The 23,087-nt window shown below is 44.4% G+C and overlaps 1 protein-coding gene and 2 long non-coding RNA genes across 8 annotated transcripts in view; 2 read left to right on the top strand and 1 right to left on the bottom strand.

The window, feature by feature from the left end:
• Positions 1-22,967, bottom strand: part of FKBPL (FKBP prolyl isomerase like) — a 58,929-nt gene extending 35,962 nt beyond the window's left edge. For 5 of the 6 annotated variants that reach the window (XR_014491608.1, XR_014491609.1, XR_014491610.1 and 2 more), the window contains exon 1: positions 22,804-22,967. Coding sequence is in view for 1 of the 6 variants with exons in the window: in XM_083355677.1 (XP_083211803.1) it covers positions 2,459-3,412 (954 nt within the window). In the remaining 5 variants the exon portion in view is untranslated. Of the gene's footprint in view, positions 1-826; positions 3,460-22,803 lie in introns of those variants that run through there. The other variant, XM_083355677.1, reaches the window with a different exon arrangement.
• On the top strand, positions 14,712-16,402 carry LOC310636974. Its single transcript, XR_014491848.1, has 3 exons — positions 14,712-14,906; positions 15,178-15,273; positions 16,134-16,402. It is a non-coding gene; the product is annotated as an uncharacterized lncRNA (long non-coding RNA).
• Positions 18,227-20,264, top strand: LOC310636975. The gene is made up of 4 exons (XR_014491849.1): positions 18,227-18,349; positions 19,333-19,476; positions 19,722-19,817; positions 20,008-20,264. It is a non-coding gene; the product is annotated as an uncharacterized lncRNA (long non-coding RNA).
• Positions 22,968-23,087: the final 120 nt, after the last annotated feature.

Here is a 23,087-nt window from a genome sequence, read left to right as displayed (position 1 = left end):
AGAGAAGGACCGAGCTATTCCGGCTATTGCTACTAACTAGTTTTTCAGGGAGGATTTGGGAAAAATACTCAAAATTGCAACCCACACCTATGGTCCGTAATCAGACAATGGTCTGTAATCCACCCCTTTTGGGACATGCAAATTGATTCTGGAGATATTCTATATGATGCCCACTAGATGTGGTGGCAGAATCCTACCTTATTTCAATCTGGAAGTGAATGTAGGATATTTTTGAATACTCTTTTCTATGAATGATGCTGCAGGTAGTAAATTAGCATAGAAGAAAGACCAATACTGTCCTTTTGAGGTGCTGCTTTATTACATGCAATAGTTTGATATAAACGGGAGAACAATTTACAGAAACAGCTCCTTTAATTAACAAATGGACATGAGACGACTGAGACTTTGACACATGCCTCGTTCTGATTAATGAGTAGACCTTTGCTGAGTTGCATCGACCAAAATTGGTTGGATAATTTAATGGGCACTCAACATTGTGCATTTCAGGGATCAGGCATGGGGAGGCTTCAGTTAGAAAAAAACTGCATTATTTTGCATTTTTAAGGCCTCCCGTCGTCTCTAATCTGTGCCAAATCTCATATTGTCATACAAACTTCCCATTCATTCCCCCTCCCCCCCCTTTTGGATGTTGGACTGTACTCTATCTCTGTTTGCAAGTGACATGGTTACAGAATCTGTTAATAAAGACATTTGATTGATTCCCAGCATCCGATGTACAGTAATTGTATTTACAAAGGGAAAGTTCGATATCCTTTCTTTCACCCCAGTCAATTTTTTCTCACCTCCCCCCCCCCCCACTGGCTTACCATCCCCAGGTTCTGCGGTCTCTTAGGAGATGGTTGCTTAGAAACAGCAAAAAAGGAATATGTATGGATTTAAAGCAATTCACTGAGCATGTGACAGCCCCAGAAGAGCAAGGAGAGAACTGGGAAAAACTATGATAATAGTAGGTGGGAGATTTTGGCTTTCCTCCATTACAGCAGACTCTCCAGCATCACACCTTCAAGTTTTGTTTTTTGTTTGTTTTTTTTTTAAAAATGAATTCTGTAATATTCAGATTTCTTCATTGCCATGTAAACAAGTGCCACACCCAAAATTTGGCCTGTGTTGTAAATTTGCATATAGTTTGCTCCTTTTGTTTTTCAACGTGCAAGTTTTCAAAATACAGGTAGTCCTTGACCTATGACTGAAATTGAGCGCAACATTTCTGCTGCTAAGTGAGACAGTCGTTAAGTAGTTTTGCCCCATTTCGCGACCTTTCTTTCCAGAGTGGTTAAGTAAATAACTGCAATTAGTCACATGGTTGTTAGTGCAGGTTCGCATCCCACCAGGCTCAAGGTTGACTCAGTCTTCCATCCTTCCGAGGTAGGTAAAATGAGGACCCAGATTGTTGGGGGCAAGAAGCTGACTTTGTAATAATGCCGCTTGGGAGGTGTGTGTGTGAAAGCCCTAATAAGCAGGCACATACATAGAATGAAGGCTATTGCTAAGCACATTGGTTTGTGCTTAAATTGTAAGCCGCCCTGAGTCTTCGGAGAAGGGCGGGATATAAATGGGATTTAAAAATAAAGTGAATCTGGTTTCCCCATTGGCTTTGCTTTGTCAGAAGTTCACAAAAGGGGATCACATGATCCCGGGAGACTGCAACCATCATAAATATGAGTCAGTTGTGAAACATCTGAATTTTGATCACGTGACCGTGGGGATGTTGCAACAGTTTTAAGTGTAAAAAAAGTCATAAGTCACCTTTTTTTCAGTGCTGCTGCAATTCAGTCACTAAATGAGCTGTGTTGTAAGTCAAGGACTACCTGTGCCGTTTCTCCCTCCTTCTCCAAATTACACAAGGACTGGGCTCTAATAAGCCACAAAAGATGATTTAAAGCAGCTCTGAAAATGCTGTTTCTTTGCTGAAAATGGAGTAATTTAGCCTAATTTGCCTTCACACTTACGACTGTTGCAGCATCCCCATGGTCACATGATCAAAATTAACTGGTCCATATTTATGACGGTTGCAGAGTCCCGGGGTCATGTGATGCGCTTTTGCAACCTTCTGACTAGCAAAATGAATGGGGAAGCCAGATTCACTTAACTTCTGTGTTACTAACTTCATAACTGCAATGATTCATTTAACAATAGCGGCAAGAAAAGTCGTAAAGTGGGCCAAAACTCACTTAACAAATATTTCACTTAGCAACATAAATTTTGGGCTCAGTGTGTAGGTCGTAAGTCGAGGACTATCTGTATTCAGTCGATTTTTCCACAGGTAAGAAAGTGTGTTAAAGGCAAATGGTGTTCGGTTTGGTGCAAAGACACCAAAGGCTAATCCTGCCCAGCCATAAACTTCATAGTGTCAAGCACCAGCTCCAATTTTCGGTTGCTCACCTGAATCACAAGGAAAATGCAATCCCCCAACACTGACGTGGTAACATGATTTTATTCAAGCAAACATTTTCTGCATGGCCTGAGCCAATCTAGCATCCCGTGCTCGGATCCTCTCAGTAACCCTTTCCAATTCCCGGCGGGCTGCTCGGTTTCCTGGCTCAACTCGCAAGACGCCCTTTAGGTCTTGCGCTGCCCCCTCCAGGTCATTCATCGCATCGCAGGCCAAGCCTCGACGAAACAAGGCCTTGGGGTTGGCCGGTTGGAGCACAAGAGTCTTGGAACAGTTTTGAGCGGCGTTGGCCGGCTGGTGCAACCGTAGCTGACAGGCGGCCAAGTTGGTGTGAAGCTCCGCCTTGATCTGGTCATAATCCGGGGGAGGAGCAGCTACCACGAGCAGGCGCAAGGCCCTAGCGTAGCGCCTGGCAGCTGCCTCAATGGCTCCCGCCCTATACAGCTCACTGCCGCGCTCTTTATTGCTGAGGACCAAGTCCCACTTCTCACTTGCACTCATCTCCCAAGAGTCTTTGGCTTCCGTGAAGCTTGCCAACTGGACAGTGACGGTGCCGCCGGCTGTCAGCCTCAGTTCAGCCTGCTCCCCTGCCAGCATGGTTTCCAAACCACGGTCCACCACACCGTCCCATTCGGCGTCACCCCCACCCAGCTCTACTTCGGTCCACCTGCGGGATGGGTAGCTCAAGGGTCCTTCATGATTGGGCTCAATGAAGACTTGGCAGATGGACCCTTCCTTTGGTTTATCTAAACCTGTCCCAGCCTTTAGGATCAGCTTGAGAAAGGTGCCATCTGGGCAAGCCCAGCACACCCCTGGCTGAGACTGGATGGGAAGCGGTTGGTTTTCTTTTACCTGGTACCCAAGATCCTTTTTTTCATTCCCAAGGGATGCATCTCGGATACTTTCGTCACAGGTGGGAATTCTCTGGTCTGGCTTCTTGCCCGCTTCCCGTTCTCTACCCGTCTGGCTCTTCAGACAAGCTTTTTCTGAGCTTGCCATCCCTTTCGCCTTCAACCTGAGGTTCCACGTCGAGTGACGAGAAAGCCCTGGGTCCCATCAAGAGAGAGAATGAGAGTTATTTTAATGCTGAATTATTAAGAAGACCATGGAAAGAATAACAGAGCTGGAAGGGACCTTGGAGGTCTTCTAGTCCAACCCCCTGCTCAAGTAGGAAACACTATATCAGACATGTCAAACACAAGGCCCGGGGGCCAGATCTGGCCTGCGAAGTGGTTTCATGCGGCCCGCGAAGCCATCCTGGAAACAGTGAGGGAACGGCCCCCACTGCCTTGGCCCTGGCCCAGAGACCTTCCTTCTGCCAGAGACCCTCAGATCTGTCCCACTCCTGCCCAGGCCCCCATAGGCACCCTTGATGCGAACGATGTAGAGCTGGCCACGCCCACCCAGTAGGCCATACACAACCTAGCCACACCCACCCAGTAGGCAACACCCACCCTGGCCATACCCACCCGGCCCCCTGAGGGCAACCGCAATGCTGATGCGGCCCTCAGTGAAATTGAGTTTGACACCCCTGCACTATATCATTCCGGACAAATGGTTGTCCAATCTATTCTTAAAAACCTCCAATGTTGGAGCACCCATAATGTCTGGAGGCAAGTCATTCCACTGGTAAATTGTTCTGTCTGGAAATTTCTCCTTGGCACTAGGTTTTTTTTTTAAATTCCATTTATATCCCGCCCTTCTCCAAAGACTCAGGGCGGCTTACAAGCTTAGCAGTAGCCTTCATTCTATGTATATGCCTGCTTGTTAGGGCTTTCGCCCCCCCCCAAGCGGCATTATTACAAAGTCAGCTTAATTGCCCCCAACAATCTGGGTCCTCATTTTACCTACCTCGGAAGGATGGAAGGCTGAGTCAACCTTGAGCCTGGTGGGACTCGAACCTGCACTAATTGCAGGCAGCTGGTGTTACTTAAGGAGGCATTAGCCCACTGCTCCACCAAGGCACCGAGGTTAGTTCTCTGTAAAGAATACAAAATAGAATATAGAATAATAGAGCTGGAAGAGACCGTGGAGGTCTTCTAGTCGAACCCCCTGCTCAAGCAGGAGATCCTATATACCATTCTGGACAAATGGTTGTCTAATCTCTTCTTAAAAACTTCCAGTGATGGAGATCCATAGCTTCTAAAGGCAAGTCGTTCTGAATGTCAGGATTTGACGTACAGATGTTGACGTATAGAAGTTTTATTCCCTGCAACCCTACAAACAACCCAGATCCTTCTCTTTGACTCAGCCCTTTGTATCATACTAAACCATGGTTTGTTGAAAAAAAACACCAACTGGATTTGTAAAACATACTAAGCCACAAAACATGGGTTCACGAATTGCCAAAGTTGCATTTACGCAACATTACACCAGAACCAAACAAACCACATTATAAATTGTTGTTAGTTGCGAAGTCGTGTCTGACCCATTGCAACCCCATGAACAACGTTCCTCCAGGCCTTCCTGTCCTCTACCATCTTCTGGAGTCCATTTAAGCTCACACCTACTGCTTCAGTGACTCCATCCAGCCACCTCATTCTCTGTCGTCCCTTTCTTCTTTGCCCTCAACCTTTCCCAGCATTAACATTATAAATTGGAGTGGTATAAATAAACTGTGAGAATCAAACCAAAATAATTTGGTGGCTAGGGAGGGTGGATGCAAATCCAGTTGCTTTCCCCCCCCCCAAACCCCACCTTAAGGTAAAGTTTCACTGTGTGATCTCGAAACTATAAAACAATGCTTGTCATTCAGTCCATGCCTGTAAAACAGGAGTAACAGCAGCTTAAATCATAACAATTGTCATGAAGAAAAACAAAGACGATGAAGCCTCGGAATGGATTATAGGAAGAAATAAAAAAACCCTAACAAGGATAAATTAATCCAGCTGTTACTGTATGGAGCTCTCTACTTGCCCTCTCCATTTTATTAAAGCATTTGTCCCTGTGGGGTTTGTTAAGATTTGCTGCAGGCAAACAAACAAACGGAAATCATTCTCCTTCAACAATATCACAGCACATTCACCAGTGGCTTCATAACACTGGTATTTGGGAGCAAGCTTTTAGCTTATTTTCTCTGCCTTTTCTACATTACACACACCAACCTGTGCATCTTACACACCCCGTAACAGGCAGTCCCCATTCATCCTCTATCCACTTGCCTTGCATGTGCTTTTCCAACAGATCACTCCTACCTACACCCATAGTACTGAGTGTGTGAAAGTCCGATAAACCCTAAAACCCCTCCTCCATCCACCTTTAAGATTTACCGTCACATTTGCTTTCTCTTAGGCTTCATTCTCAGCGCAGGATGGAGAAGACCGCCGTGGGGAGAGATGGGGATGCAATTTAGCTTCTGGCTCTATTACGTTCTCTAATTTCAATCCACCTTCCCCCCTTCTTTCTCTTTCTCTGAAACGTCATTTCCTCAGCAACCACCTGTCCTAGCAACTACTGTATGTTCAGAGACTACCCCTCAGAAGAAGTCAGGTTAGAGGCAGGCAAGAAGAAAAACCTGGAAAAAGTAAGGAGACGCTTTCTGATCCTCCCTCTCCTCCTTCATTTTGAATAGAATAGAATTCTTTATTGGCCAAGGACTTTGTCTCCGGTGCATAAGCTCTCAGTGTACATACAAGTACGTAATGATAAATCATAATCATGAACACCATAAACATGCATTCATCATCAATCATAAAATACAACACTTCATCGTGAGGTGCAACACTTAGTGATAGTCATAGAATACTAGCTAAGCAAACAACATACTAGGATACTAAATGCAATATACTGCAAACTATAATGACAGCTGTCATAGGCCGCATTTCGCGGCCGCACTGACAGCTGTCAAAGTTAACACATGTGCAGTCGCTCCCGTGGCCTACGAGTACACGTGGCCGTTTGACAGCTGTCAAACGCCGCGCATGCGCATTAAGCCGCGAACTGTCAAAACCGCGGCTAGCCCACAGCGGCAGCCGCGAGCTGTCAAAACTGACGGATGCGCAGTACCGGCGGCTAGCTGTCAAAGCTCCGACCGCCCGCCAAAACCAGCTGACGGGATTCCCTCGCTAGCTAAGGCACTCGCACTATCACTAGGGAGATTCCGACCCACACGCTGACCCATTGGCCCTGGTTCTTTGGCGGGAAAAACGCCCACTACTGATTTGCTGTCCCGTTTGACAGCTACCTATATAAGGCATGTTTCTCTGTTCTGTCTTTCGTCCGGGCTGACTAAATAAACCTGTTAACGAAGACGCGTCTCCCTTGTCCTTCCTGCCGATAATCCACCTGGCGACGAGGATGGGATCCTGGTACTAGCTGAAGTCACGGGCCAGGAGCGTTGCTGTCCGGTCAACCGCTGAAGTCACTAGCTAAGTCACCGACCGGACAAGCCAACCTCCCAGGTGCCCGAAGTACCGCGGACCCGGAATGGCAAACCTAGGACACATAAGGGAGTTCGACGTCCGGCACCCTGAAGGATGGGAGTCGCATTTAGGCCAGGTCGAGGGGTACCTCCTCGTGAATAAAATCACGGAGGACCGCCACAAGGCTGCCGCGCTCCTATGCCTTAGCAGGCCAGCGGTATACGATGTCGCCGTTGGCCTCTGCAGCCCGGACCCGGTCGCCACCATACCGTATGCCGAGCTCACAGACCGCCTCAGCAAACACTTCATGCCAAGGCGGTCAGAACTGTATTGGCGGCTCTATTTCGCCCGTCGGAAGCAGCAGCCAGGTGAAACCTCCACCGCTTTCATCGCAACCGTCAGGCACGCCGCCCGCAAGTGCCATTTCCCCGACCTGGAGGACCGAATCCGCGATCAAGTTATCGCCGGTCTCCAGAACGTGCGTCTGCAGAGGAAGCTTGTAGCAAAGCCCACAATGGACCTCGCAGAGCTCACGCTGGAGATAATGGCGTACGAAGACAGCCATCGCGACGAAACCGAGACGTTTGGCGAAAACTCAGGCAACTCCGTCCATCAGGCCAGGGAGCTCGACCAAGGGCCGCCGGAGCCCGAATCCGGGGTCGATGCGATCCTCTCCCGTTTCAACCGGATGGCCGCCGGCCGGGAAAAGAACCGCAACCAAGACCGACAGACGGGCCCCAACACGAAGAAACTGCAGACCAACACCAGGGCGAAGTGTGCCAGCTGTGGCGGAAGCCACGCTAGAGCTACCTGCAGGTTTAGGAACGCGAAGTGCCACGGTTGTGGCAAGACCGGCCACATCCGATCAGCTTGTCGCAGCCTAAACCGGGAGACCCTCCACGATCTTGACGAGATCCCCGCAGGTAGGACTGCCCCTCCCCGCCCTCCCATGGGAGTTGTAGGGTCTGTATTTTCCCTAACTAAATCACCAGCGAACAATATCCCCCGAGCCAAGGTGAGAGCATGGGTCAAAATCCAGGGAATCCCCTGCGAAATGGAGGTCGACTCAGGATCCTCCGTTTCCATCCTGTCAGGGGACACCCTCCAGAAAATAGTTAGCAAAACCAATCACCGCATCCCCATCCAACCCTCCAAGGTTATGCTGGCAGATTTTCAAGGGGCACAAATAGATTTAAAAGGACAGGCCACCCTGAAGGTCGATTTTAAAAAATTCTCAGGACACTTAACAGCGCAAATAACAAAACAACCCAGAACCAACCTAATCGGATTAGACTGGTTCGAGGCATTAGGCATTCGCCTCGAAGGGACGAATCGTATTCACACCAATTCCCTAGAAAATATCTGCAAAAATTTCGCAGATGTATTTGATGGCTCGTTGGGAAAATACAACGGAGCCCCCATCGACCTCAAATTCAAACCGGAGATAGGACCAATCAGGATAAAAGCCAGAAAAGTCCCTTTCGCCCTAAAACAAAAAATAGACAGGGAGCTAGACCGCTTACTTAAATTAGGAGTCATAGAACCCACTGACAGCGGAACGTGGGAAACCCCCATCGTGACACCTGTCAAACCCAATGGGGACGTGAGAATATGCGCGGACTATAAAGCAACCCTGAACCGCGCACTCAATCCCCACGCATACCCAGTCCCATCAGTAAGGGATGTCCTCTCAGAAATAGGCTCCGGCTCCATTTTTGCCAAATTAGACTTAGCACATGCTTTCCTTCAACTTCCAGTAACTAGGGAAACAGCAGATGCCCAAACTATAGTAACGCACAGGGGGGCGTTCAAAGTGAACCGCCTCCAATTCGGCATCTCTGTGGCACCTGGAATATTCCAGGAAGTCATGGAACGAACCCTCAAGGGCATCCCCGGAGTCTGCCCGTATTTTGATGACGTCCTCATCGCGGGCGACTCCACCCACTCACTAGCAACCAGACTACACGAGGTCCTTACAAGTTTCAGGGCAGCTGGGCTAAAACTAAAACGGGAAAAATGCTCAATAGGAGTCCCCTCCACAGATTTCCTAGGGTACAGAATAGACGGCAAAGGCATCCACCCCACCAATGCCAAAATTCAAGCAATCCAAGCCGCACCCCCCCAAAAAAATAAAACGGAGCTCCAGGCATTCCTAGGGCTCCTAAATTTCTACCACTCCTTCTTACCCGGAAAAGCCACCATAGCCGAGCCACTCCATAGGCTTTTAGATAAAGGAGCCCCCTGGCAGTGGACCTCAGTTCAAAATGACAGTTTTAAAAAGCTAAAACAATTACTCTCTAGCGATACAACCATATCGCATTACAACGAAACTAAACCTTTATGCATCGCCTGCGATGCCTCACCTTATGGCATTGGGGCAGTCCTCAGCCACTCCCTTAACGATGGCTCGCAAGCCCCAATCGCTTATTACTCTAGGACCCTATCAAAACCCGAGCGCAACTATGCGCAAATAGATAAAGAAGCCTTGGCCATAGTAGCTGGAATTAAAAAATTCCACGATTACCTTTATGGCAGACCTTTTACAATTTATACAGATCACAAACCCCTCCTAGGCATATTCACATGGGACCGCCAAACCCCGCAAATTTTGTCCCCGCGAATGCTACGCTGGACTACGTTTTTATCCGCTTATTCCTTTAAATTAGTCTACAAACCCGGAAAGGAAATGTCCCACGCTGACGGCCTCAGCAGGCTCCCACTGCCTCAAATAGACCCTGACCCAGCCCCAGCCGGCCATGTCCTGGCTATACAAGAACTGTCGGAGTGCCCAGTAACAGCAACCAACATCGCACACGCCACAAGCAGGGACCCCACCCTCAGCAGGGTACTCTCATGGGTCACATCAGGATGGCAATCATCCTGCCCCTGCCCCCTCATCCAACCATATTTTACCAAACGCCACGAGCTTTCCACCCATTTAGGCTGCATCCTCTGGGGATGCAGAGTGATATTCCCAACATGCCACAGAACCAAAGTTTTACAAACACTCCACGAGGGCCACCCGGGCATCTCTAAAATGAAGGCTCTGGCACGCAGTTATGTTTGGTGGCCATCCTTAGACAAAGACATCGAGCAGCACGTAGCCGGCTGCTATCTCTGCCAGCAAACCAGACCCGCCCCACCCCACGCCCCAGTTCACAAGTGGGAAATCACATCCAACCCCTGGTCCCGCATACACCTCGATTTTGCCGGACCATTCCAGGGCCAAACCTTTTTGATTATTGTAGATAGCTACTCTAAATGGCTGGAGGTTCTCCCGGTTTCAAGCACCACCTCAACTGCCACCATTCAAGCTTTAAGGGGAGTCTTTGCAACCCATGGTCTTCCAGACGTAATAATTACTGACAATGGACCTCAATTTACCTCCCGTGACTTCCAGATCTTCACGAGGAGGAACTGTATTAGGCACGCAACATCGGCCCCGTTCCACCCGTCCAGTAATGGCCTCGCAGAGGTCATGGTGAAGACCACTAAAGACTCTCTGCGCAGACTGGTCGTCGGAAACTGGCACCGTCGCCTCGCCCGCTTCCTCCTCGCACATCACACCACCCCCATCTCCACCACCGGGAAATCTCCAGCAGAACTAAGATGGGGCCGCCGGCTGGTAACCCGCCTCGACAGACTGCACCCAGACAGGCCAGCGGCAGAAAACACAAACACCCTGCCACGCAAAACATTCAAGCAGGGACAAAATGTCTGGGCCCGAAATTATGGGGGAAGGGATAAATGGACACAAGGGGTGGTTATCGAACAAACCGGCCCCTTGTCTTACACCATCAATGCTGGCGGGGGACTCACACTACGGAGACATGCAGATCAACTCCGACCCAGGTCACCCCCCAATACCTCCACGCCAGAATCAGCGACGGAAACCCCCGCACCCCCCAGCACCATTCACCCAGAGGATATCCCTGCTCCGGCCGATCTCCCTCCTATCACCCCCGAGGAAGCCCCCGCAACAGTAGAAAAACCTTCACCTCGCAGATCCACTCGACAGAAGAGGCCGCCAGCATACTTGTCGGATTTTGAATGGGCCGGAAGTGCGCCAACAAGTTCCAACACCAGTTAGAAGTTAATTCAAGTTACTTGTTCAGTTCAAGGGGGGGGGAAAGGGGGAAAGGGGTGCAATATACTGCAAACTATAATGACAGCTGTCATAGGCCGCATTTCGCGGCCGCACTGACAGCTGTCAAAGTTAACACATGCGCAGTCGCTCCCGCGGCCTACGAGTACACGCGGCCGTTTGACAGCTGTCAAACGCCGCGCATGCGCATTAAGCCGCGAACTGTCAAAACCGCGGCTAGCCCACAGCGGCAGCCGCGAGCTGTCAAAACTGACGCATGCGCAGTACCGGCGGCTAGCTGTCAAAGCTCCGACCGACCGCCAAAACCAGCTGACGGGATTCCCTCGCTAGCTAAGGCACTCGCACTATCACTAGGGAGATTCCGACCCACACGCTGACCCATTGGCCCTGGTTCTTTGGCGGGAAAAACGCCCACTACTGATTTGCTGTCCCGTTTGACAGCTACCTATATAAGGCATGTTTCTCTGTTCTGTCTTTCGTCCGGGCTGACTAAATAAACCTGTTAACGAAGACGCGTCTCCCTTGTCCTTCCTGCCGATAATCCACTAAACACAATATAAATTGTAAGATACAAGCAACAAAGTTATAGTCATAAGGAGACTATTCCAGCCATTTCTTTTCATCTATCCATTTTATTGATTATCTTTTTTTTTACTCAGCCTCGACAAGTACAGCAATATTTCTAGTCCTTCATCTATTCATAGGTAAAGGTAAAAGGTAAAGGTTCCCCCGCACATGCGTGCTAGTTGTTTCCGACTCTAGGGGCTGGTGCTCATCTCCGTTTCAAAGCTGAAGAGCCAGCGCTTGTCCGAGGACGTCTCCGTGGTCATGTGGCCGGCATGACTAGATACCAAAGGCGCACGGAACGCTGTTACCTTCCCACCATAGTGGTCCCTATTTTTCTACTTGCATTTTTATGTGCTTTCGAACTGCTAGGTTGGCAGAAGCTGGGAAGAGTAACAGGCGCTCACTCTGTTACGCGGCACTCGGGATTTGACCCGCCAAACTGCCAACCTTCTGATCGACAAGCTCAGTGTCCCAACCCACTGAGCCATTGCGTCCCTGATTCATCTATTCATATCACGCTCAAAAAGTATATGAATTTCAGCTTCCTGACTGTGGTCTTAAGACAATAGTCAATCTTTATTTCACCCAGTAATAACTAATTGATTCTTACTATCATATACATCTCTTTCTCTTTCTCTCTCTCTCTCTCTCTCATCTATCTAGCCTCTCTCCCTCCCTCCCTGTCTTTGTGAACATGTGTGAACATACAGCAGGTGTGCATACACATGTTTATAAATATATTCAAGTAAATATATTGCATAACCCAAACTGGTTAGATCAATTAATTGATGTTCATTTTTCATAGGGATGGGACAGCCTCTTCCTAATTACAATGTGTTCTCTATTGCATATTTTATTTTTGTTTGTTAGATGTATCCTATCTGCCTGAAAATGAAATTAAATAATTTCATGCCCTTTCAGAACAAGCACTTCCCAAAGCTCAGCTGACAGCTATTAGGATCTGTCTCAGACTGAATGTTGCTATTGTCTTTGCTGTGTATTTTATTTAGATGCTTAGAATATGTATGTACTAAAATTTTGTCAAGGAGACTGTAAAATAATATCAAGAAAAATTTGACAGCACAGGATTATAGTTGTCAATTGTCTTCTTATATACAATTGCGATAAAGGTTGGAATATACTGGTAGTCCTTTTATTATTTATGACCATTCCTCACACTTACGGCTGTCACAAGATCCCCACAGTCATATGATCAAAATTCAAGCACTGGACAACCAGCGTATATTTACAACTGTAGCATCACCATTTGTATCTTTCTAGCCAGCTCCTAAGAAGCAAAGTCAATGGGAGTGGCTGGACTTGGTTAATGACTGTGTGATTGACTTAACTACAGAGATTCTCCACAGCAACAACTGTGGGTAACAAAAAGGGTGTAATATAGAGTGTGCTTCACTAAACAATGGAAATTCTGGTCCCAACTGTCCCTGTAAGTTGAGGACTACCTGTACTTATTGCCTAAATTTTCCATTTCCTTCCTCTGTAGGTTTAATGTTTGTATTCCTCCTGTGCATGTTTAGCTTTATCTATATTTGAGCCCCAGAAATCAAAATGGCCTTCCTTTTTCACCATCATCAACCTGAGGTTCACTAAGTACAATGGACAAAATTGCCCCTATTCTTTTCTCTTTCCCTTTTTATAAGAGAAAGTCTTATAAGCCTAAGGCTAAGCCTTCTCTACTTTTAGCCAATAAAGAGATTATGCTTGCGCTTTTCAGATGGGAGTATGTGAACCTCAATATGATTTCAGTGGTCATCTCTTCCAATCCTTCCTTAATCTTGTCATAATAGATTCACTGTGGATGTTAAACAGAGACAATGTTTCTCTTTAATGATTCATGTTTAATAAATCTGTTTAATGATTAACTTGGTGGAGCAGTGGGCTAATGCCTCCTTAAGTAACACCAGCTACCTGCAATTAGTGCAGGTTCGCATCCCACCAGGCTCAAGGTTGACTCAGCCTTCCATCCTTCCAAGGTAGGTAAAATGAGGACCCAAATTGTTGGGGGCAATTAAGCTGACTTTGTAATAATGCCACTGGGGGGGACCGAAAGCCCTAATAAGCAGGCATATACATAGAATGAAGGCTATTGCTAAGCACATTGATTTGTGTTTTAAATTGTAAGCCGCCCTGAGTCTTCGGAGAAGGGCGGGATATAAATATTTAAAAAAAAATTAAGTGTTTAATGGTGGAAACTAATCAAGGAGAGAAGCAGCCTGGAATTAAGGAGAAACTTCCTAACAATGAGAACAATTAACCAGTGGAACAGCTTTGCCTTCAGACGTTGTGAGTGCTCCATCACTGGAGGTTTTTAAGAGACTGGACAGCCATTTGTCTGGAATGGTATAGGGTCTCCTCAAGGTCCCTTCCAACTCTGTTAATCTGAAATCAATAATACAATGAGGAAAGTATGTGGATTTCTATCTTATTTCCTTTCTTATTGTGAGTCACAATGTTCCTCAAGGAGCTTTTTGTCCTACACGGTAATGCTATGGTTTCCATGTTAGAGCATAAATATCAACCAAAGTTAGAATAATTAGCAAGAGGCTATTGATCAGATGCACCCTTGTGTTAAATAAAGCATTATGTTTCCTCAATTGTGGTTCGTAAAAGATCTGGATGTTCTAGCAGATCACAAGTTGAACATTAAACCAACACTGTAATGCAGTTGCAAAAAAGATAAATGCTATTTTGGGATGTATTAAATGGAATAGAAGTGCGGTTCACAGAAATAAATAGGCTTTGATGGAAGACTGTGACAAAACTGTCTTCAGATATTGGAAGAGTTGTTGTCATATATAGGAGGGATTAAATTTGTTTTCTTTGGCCACAGAGGGCAGGAATAGAAAGAACATGGGTTGGGACTGCAGGGGAGCAAATTCAGGTGGGATATGAGAAAGAATTTCCTGACGTAAGACCTGTCAACCAATGGAATATAGTGGGTCACCTTGGCAGTTTTCCGATGGGTGGATTGCAACTCCCAGAATTTCCCAGCTGGCTCGTTAGTTTTTAAACTACTTTTAATTTTTTTAAAAAAAATATATATATAAATAATTAACATAACGTTATTAAAGGCAAATTAAAGACAACAGCACCAGGCCTGGTGGCTGCTGCCTACGATAATCAAAGTGTGCCATCTCTGGCTCCGAAGCGGCACGGGTAATAAAACTACGACTCCCACAATGCTCCTCTCCACCCTCCCCATCTGCTTCCTCCCTCCCTTTTGACCAAGCCATTTCTGCCGTACCAAAGTGTGCCATCTCTGGCTCTGAAGCGGCACGGGTAATAAAACTACGACTCCCACAATGCTTCTCTCCACCCTCCCCATCTGCTTCCTCCCTTCCTTTTGACCAAGCCATTTCTGCCGTACCAAAGTGGAGTTTTCCAGGCTAATCGCGGCCGCATTTTTTCCCCCAGAAGATGGTGTGACTCGTAATTGGTGGTAGGTGAAGAATTGAAAAGAAAAAGAAAGCAACTGAGCCACCAGTTGCTTTCGGCGGGGGTGGGGTGGGGTGGGGTGGAAGGAGGAGCAGGGAAAGCTAGTCGGTGAAAACAGAACGCTGGGAAGAGAAATCTTGGAAGGAACGGGTTTAACTTCAACAGCATTTGGAAATCAAACTCCCCAAACCAACTACATAAGGCAGTAATCTGGACCCAGATAGTCCAGAACTTGAAGGACATTCCTGATTTTTTTCTCCCCCTTTCCAATTCAGCCTGCCGTTATGTGGCTAGGAAAATAGCATCGTTCCTGCGCCCTGAGGATGTGGGAGAGACCATGTTGGCTTGCAAGAACCGGACAACTGTAGCTGGTGAGATAAGAGATGCCCTCTCTCCCAATGGCCAGCCCCAGTCAGTTGGCAAAGTTTCCTGGGGGTGGGGGGGGAAGAGTTAAAGAGAGAGGGATCTGGGAGCCCTAGTAGACAATCACTTCAATATGAGCCAGCAGTGTGCTGCAGCTGCCCAAAAAGCCAACACAGTGCTAGGCTGCATTAACAGAGGGATAGAATCAAGATCATGTGAAGTACTAATGCCACTTTACAATGCCTTGGTAAGGCCACACCTGGAATACTGCATCCAGTTTGGGTCACCACGATGTAAAAAAGATGTTGAGACTCTAGAAAGGGTACAGAGAAGAGCAACAAAGATGATTGTGGGACTGGAGCTAAAACATATAGGGAACGATTGCTGGAATTGGGTATGTGTAGTTTAACGAAGAGAAGAGTGAGGGGTGACATGATAGCAGTGTTCCAATATCTCAGGGGCTGCCACAAAGAAGAAGGAGTCAAGTTATTCTCCAAAGCACCTGAAAGCAGGACAAGAAGCAACGGATGGAAACTAGTCAAGGAGAGAAGCAACCTAGAACTAAGGAGAAACTTCCTGACAGTTAGAACAATTAACCAGTGGAAAAACCTGCCTCCAGAGGTGGTGAATGCTCCAACACTGGAGGTTTTTAAGAAGAGACTGGACAGCCATTTGCCTGAAATGGTATAAGGTTTCCTGCCTGAGCAGGGGGTTGGACTAGATGACCTCCAAGGTCCCTTGCAACTTATTATTATTATTATAAACAAAATTTCTTCTCATTCAACATATACACTTTGAGAGAGAGAGAAAAAACCTATGCTAGGAACTAGATGGCAACTGATGTATCTCACTGTTTTTTTTCTTGCAGGTATCCCAAAAAAGCCAGCAGGGTTTCAATCCGTTCCTTGCTCAGCCAGTGAAAAACATCCTCACGTGGCTACTTCCCAAGTCGGAACTCAGGAACCAAACTCACGATGAAATAAAATAAAAAGGACAGCAAAGCGGATAATGACGGCTTGTTTAACAAAATCCTGCGGCTGCAGGAAATTAACAGACCTGAGAATCCCTTAGTCTGTCCCTTCTCATTTGTTCCATTATGAAAATAAACTTACAATAAAGAAGCGTTTCATGCTTTTAAAAAAAAAACAAGAACCCAGAGTGATTGTTTACAAAAGGTGATTTGGTGGCTGATGAGGGGCTGATCTTCACATTGATTTCTTTTGGACAGCAATATGAAGTGATCTGAGATTGGCACTTTCAGAGAAAGGGTTTGGCAAATTGTGGTGATGGAAACACAGTAATCTACCTCATTTCTCTCCCTCAGAAGATAAAGTAGTTCTGTCTTCCAAGAAGAGAAGCACATGTTTAAGGGATCTAGTTTGTAATTTAATAAAGCTTTAAATTTACCAAGCAGACTGGATGAAAAACAGAAATGTATTGACATATACTAAAGATTCCTAAAGATTTCATATTCATTTTTGTTAAGTGCTGCTTTATACTACAATGAATTTTATCTACATGATAGCCTACATTTGTTATTTTACTTATTTCTGTTACTTATATTATTTAATAATCTGTTTATTAATAGGTTATTCTTTTTTACATATATACACACACACATATATGTTCATCTATCACTTTAATGTCCCAGAACAAAGAGAAAAAGGACAAAAAAGCAGTACAACAAAACTCTCAGCATTTTTGTCGCATTTTTGTCATAACTTGTTACTGTTTTCTTTTTTAAAAATTTACAAAACATTAGTGTTTGACATGTTGTTTTGCACCCAAAAATCTTCTTCCTGGGCAGATCTTTTCTTTTAAAATCTTCACTTGTGACCTTCCTGGCCAGCTTTCAACAAGCAAAGTCAACGGGGAAAGTGATTTTTGCTTAATGACCATATGCTTAACAACTGCAGTGATTTGCTTTACAACCTTGGTGAAAAAGGTCATAAAACAGGGTGCAACTCACCTAAAAACCACCTCATTTAGCAATTAAAATTCTCCCAATTGTAAGGTGAAGACTACCAATACTTACTGTTTTAAGTACAAGCCTAAACTTGCCATCGTTCTATTCTTCCATCATCCTGTTTAGCTTTATTTATTTTTGAGCCCTTGAAATCAAAATGGCCTTCCTTGCTTCTTGGCCATTGTTAAGTTGAAGTACCGTGGATGACATTGCCCCAATACTTTTCGCTTTTTTTCTTTTTATAACTCTAAGCCTGCTCTACATTCAGCCAATAAAGTGATTATGTCTGCACATTTCCGACTGGGAGCATTTAAACTTCAATATGATTTCAGCACTCATCTCTTCCAATCCTTTCCTAATCCTTCCATAATAGATTCACTGCGGAGTTAAACAGGGAGCATGTCAAAACTATGTGGATTACTGTCTCCTTCCCTTATTGTAAGTCACTTTGTTTCTCCAGAGGTTCTTGTCCTATGTTCTATGTTAAGAGTACAAAGTTCAACACTAGAATAATTAGCAAGAGACTTATGATCAGTTGCAATGTTAGGCAGGACAAGAAGCAACGGATGGAAACTAATCAAGGAGAAGCAACCTAGAACTAAGGAGAAACTTCCTGACAGAATAATTAACCAGTGGAACAACCTGCCTCCAGAAGTAATGAATGCTCCAACACTGGAAGTTTTTAAGAAGAGACTGGACAGCCATTTGTCCAAAATGGTATAGGGTTTCCTGCCTGAACAGGGGATTGGACTAGATGACCTCCAAGGTCCCTTCCAACTTTATTATTGTTGTTGTTGTTATTACAGTATTATTTTTAGGAATTATGTTTCCTCAATTATGTTTCATAGAAGATCTGGATGTTCTAGTTAGTACATCATGAGTTGAATATGCGCCAGCAGTGTAGTGCAGTTGCAAAAGGGTAAATGCATTGAAGACTGTGTGACAGAACTGTCTTCAGATATTTGAAGAGTTGTTGTCATATAAAGGAGGGACTAACATTGCTTTTTTTGGTTACAGAGGGCCGGAACAGAACATGGGTTGGGACCACAGGGAGCAGACTCAGATTGGATATGAGGAAGAATTTCCTGATAGTAACACTTATCAACCAATGGAATACAGTAGGTTGCCTCCTTAACCAATATAATCATCATCACTGGAAGCTTTAAAACATCTGTTCAAAATGCTGTAGCAGATCTTGCCCTGAACTGCATTTGGAGAAAGATGGCATGCTAGGTCCCTTCCATTTCTGATGGAAGACAGCTGATTTTACTGCCTTTCAACCATGCTCCAAAATTTCCCTTGGATTAAGCGCTGTTCTTTTTTGTTAGCATGTAGCCCTGAGTCCTTCGGGAATAGGGCGGTATAGAAATTTAATTAAATAAATAAATAAACAAACAAAGTTAACTGATGATTCCATATTCAAATCTGTGTGAACTAGAAATGGCAACCCAGCCAAGTTTGGAGAACATTTTCAATTTGAGATAAGCCTCCGATCTCTGTTCAAACTTTGCATGATAATAATTTCAGCTCAATGAACCCTTCATGAAGTTTCAGATTCTTTATCAACCCCCAAACTTTATACAAAAATAATTCAATAAATACCATTTTAACTAAGAGTACTACAAATACAATTGCTGCTACTCCTAATAATAAAGGATAGTCTCATCCAGCTTTGTGGCTCAGTATTGATCATTTTCGAGGATCCTAGACTAGAGGGATGGGAAAAAAAGAAATCCAGAAATGTGGGATAAATTACATACACAAACTATACACATCTAGAGAGAAAAATCTATAGAACGAGAAAGCCAGAAAATTAATAACAGATTTTTTTCCAATCTTAAAATTAATTCCAGGAAGGAGCAAAATTAAAACCTTATAGATGAGATCACGATTTGTTGTACTTGAAGAACTGGTGTCATTCTTTCTTTTTGCACGTTGAACTTTTCCTTTATTTTCTTCACTTTATATTAGTTGTTAATTTTATCTCCTTAAAAAAACTGACCACACGCAAACTCAATCACCAACACACGATATTATTAAAGACAGCAGCAAAGCTGCCGACATTAATCGAAGTGTGTTATCTTTGGACCTGAACCTGCAGGGTTAAAACTACATCTCCCACAATGCTTCTCTCTACTCTTCGCGTCCTCCCTTTTGCCAAGCCATTTGTGCCGCATAAAGTGGAGCTTTCCAAGCCGACTGGCACCTCGTTTCTTCAAAAGGATGGCGTGACGCATAATTGGTGGTAGGTGAAGGGTTGCAGAAAGGTGAAAAAGACAGAAAGCCACAACTTTAGGGCTGGGGGAGGGGAAAGGAAGGGAATCTGGCAGGTAAAAGCAGAAAGCTGGGAAGGCTGGAAGGAACAATAGGAGGATTAACCCAAACATCACCTAGAGATCAGATTACCCAAAACAACTACAAAAAAATAATAATGTCCGGATGGTCCAGATCTTGGAGGACATTGATTTTTTTTTCCCCTTTCCAATTCAGCTTGCCGATATGTGGCTAGCAGAATAGCATCGTTCCTGCGCCATGGAGATCTGGCAGAGAGCATGTTGGCCTCCAAGAACAAGACATGACGAACTGGTGAGATAGAGATAACGCCCCCACCTTCCAATGGCCAGCCTCAGTCAGTTGGCAAAGTCTGCTTAGGTGAAAAGAGTTGGGAATAATGGGAATTTGGCAGAAGAGCTTTGAAAAAGAAAAAAAGGAAAAAAAAAGCCTATGCTAGGTGCCGCATGGCCCTGATGTATCTCATTGCTGTCTTTTCTTGTAGGCATCCCCCAAAAGCCAGCTGGGTCTCCATCCATTCCTTCCTCAGCCTGCCAGAAATATCCCCCTGAGGCTGCTTCCAAAGACAGGACTCAGGAACCCAAGTCTTGATGAAATGAAATAAAAAGGACAGCAAAGCAAAGGAAAATGACGGTTTGTTTAACAAAATCCTGTGGCTGCAGGAAATTAACAGACCTGAGAATCCCTTATTCTGTCCCTTCTCTCATTTGTTTCATTATGAAAATAAACTTAAATAAAGAAGTGTTTCATGCATTTTTTTTAAAAAAAAGAGTGTTTACAAAAGGTGTTCTGGCTGCTGATGAGGGGTTGATCTTGCAATGTAGAATTGACGTTGATTCCTTTTTGACAGTCATACTGAGGAATCTGAGATTGGTAGGTACAGAGATTTCACTTGGCAAATTGCTGTAATGGAATGGAATTGTACATTTTCTCTCAGAAGATTAAAAAAGGGTCAGTCTTGCATAAAGGATCACAAGTTTAGGGATCTAATTTGTTATTTAATATTTACCAAGCAGGTTTGAGGAAAAACTGGTGGATTGACATTACTAAAGTTTGTTAAAAGTTTTCATATTCAGTTTTTTTTAAGTGCTACTTTATATTGTTACAGTGAATTGTATCTTCATGAAGCCTACATTTCTTATTTTTTGTTACTTGTGTTATTTAATAATCTGTTATTAATAGCATATTGTTATTTTTACATTTATACAAATACATATGAACACACATTCCTCTATTTAGTGCAACAAGGGTTTGTTGCATTTTTGTCATAACTGTTTACTGTTTTCTTTTTAACAATATTTTCCAGATCTTTAGTGTTTGAATTATGTTATCTATCCAAAAATATTCAGTTAGTAGGCAAATTCTTTTCCTTTTATTTATTATTTATTTATTTATTTATTTATTAATTTAATTTATATACCGCCCTTCTCTCAAGAGACTCAGGGCGGTGAACAGGGCAATACATAAAAGTTAAAGAGTGCTCCTTTTAAAAGCTTAAGCCAAAACAGCTTTTTCTCATTGTGGGATCAAGCGCTTAGTAATATATAGTAATCATGCAACATCCCACCTACTCAGCACCTAAGAAAAGGAAGTAAATATAAAAATATGGCTGCAACAAACTGAGAAACTATATCTTTCCTGTTAGACAATACATGTTCACCCACCATACATTCATTTTTTTTTAAAAAAAAGTCATGTATCTACAGTAAAATAGTCTCCAACCAAAGAAGCTTGTTACATAAATACAGGACAAATACTGAACGGTATTGCAGCCAGGAAAAGGAAAGCAAAAATTTTATTCATAAAAAGATGGAAGAATAATACCTAAGACCCATACAGACACAGATGGATTCCTGTATTCTGCAGCTGTTGATTTTCTGCATAGATTTTCTGCATTTCTAATTTGCTTTAAACAATTTTTTTAAAACACAATTTGATCTGTGCTGAACCCATGAAGGTTCTGCTATTATCTATTCTAGACACTGAATTGTAAGAGTATTTAAAAAAATCAAGCTTTAACCTTCACAAAGTCTGATCATTTTAGGACTGAGCAAAAATCTTTTAGACCAGGGGTCTTCAAACTTAGCCCTTTTATGACTTGTGTTCTTCAACTCCCAGAACTCCTCAGCCAGGCACGCTGGCTGAGGAATTCTGGGAGTTGAAGTCCACAAGTCATAAAAGGGCCAAGTTTGAAGACCCCTCTTTTAGACCTTTTTTTGAAGTGATCCACAAACCAGCCACACCATGATTTTTTCAGGTTTATGAGGAATGCTGAAAGAATCTCTTTGGATGAACTATTTCAAGGAACAACAAAATTGAATTGGCTGAAATCTTAATTAAAGGCTGCAAATTTATGTGCATTTCAAAATGCTTGTGCATGTGATGGCAGATAGATTCATTTTATGCCTTCCATTATTTTGTGCAACCCAAGGTGGAGTGAGGGGGAATAAAGGTAGATAAGTGAAACTACTTCTTCCTCAGGGGGAAAAAAAGTCTAGTTGCCTTTTTCAAAACAGTTTTGAAACAACTATGACCTGGATGACTGAGAATATCCACAAATATTTTGTTGTTAGCTGCGAAGTCGTGTCCGACCCATCGCGACTCCATGGACAACGTTCCTCCAGGCCTTCCTGTCCTCTACCATCTTCTGGAGTCCATTTAAGCTCACGCCTACTGCTTCAGTGACTCCATCCAGCCACCTCATTCTCTGTCGTCCCCTTCTTCTATTGCCCTCAACCTTTCCCAGCATGAGGCTCTTCTCCAGTGAGTCCTTCCTTCTCATTAGGTGGCCAAAGTATTTGAACAAATATTTTACCCATCCTTTAATAGATTGACTTCTTAATTATCCATACACTTAGATTTTGCAACAGCACAAAAGTGGGGAGGGGGGAACTGGTAGCTCTGTAATGTTTATGTTTTTATTCTCAGCTTATTCACTGTAAATCACAAGTTTGGTTACAGTACTGAATGGATTGAAATTAAGAGAAAATGCTAATGGATTCAATTTTTTAGATAAGAATACTAAAACTACTGATTTGACCACCAGTAGAATGTATACTTTCTGAATGGCGTGAATTTTAAAAAGATAGATAGGTCTTAAGACAACCCACTCAACGCTATAAAAAATATTAATGTGCAAACAAAAAAACTACAATTCCCAGGATCATAGCGAAAGAAGCAGCAGACGCGTGCGCCGTTTATCAGCCTTCAAAACGCTTTTCGTACGCATGCGCGCGTCACGTTTAAATACTCCACCGCACGTGGTCGGGATCGGACTTACCTGGTTCCCCCACCCTCACAGAATTCGTTGGCGCACAGCGAAGCAAGATCTGTCCGTCGTGCTAGAATTCAAGGCATCGCTAGAAGCGCCTAACCCCGTCTGTCCTGCGCACGCGCACTTCCGTTCAACGTTGACAACCCCTTATTAAACTCTCCTCCTCGAGGCGCTAGTTTGCCGCATGACGGAACTTACGCATGCGCGTTTCTCTTTCGATGCGCTTCCGCCATCTCGTTCCGTTCCGTTGGTGGGCCTACCGGTCGGGTCCCGCCTCCTCTTTCTTATGG

Source organism: Vipera ursinii (genome assembly GCF_947247035.1).
Source record: "Vipera ursinii genome assembly, chromosome: 2".
Taxonomy (NCBI): Eukaryota; Metazoa; Chordata; class Lepidosauria; order Squamata; family Viperidae; genus Vipera; species Vipera ursinii.
The sequence above is the reverse complement of the archived record's forward strand: the minus strand, read 5'-3'. Positions and strand labels throughout refer to the sequence as shown.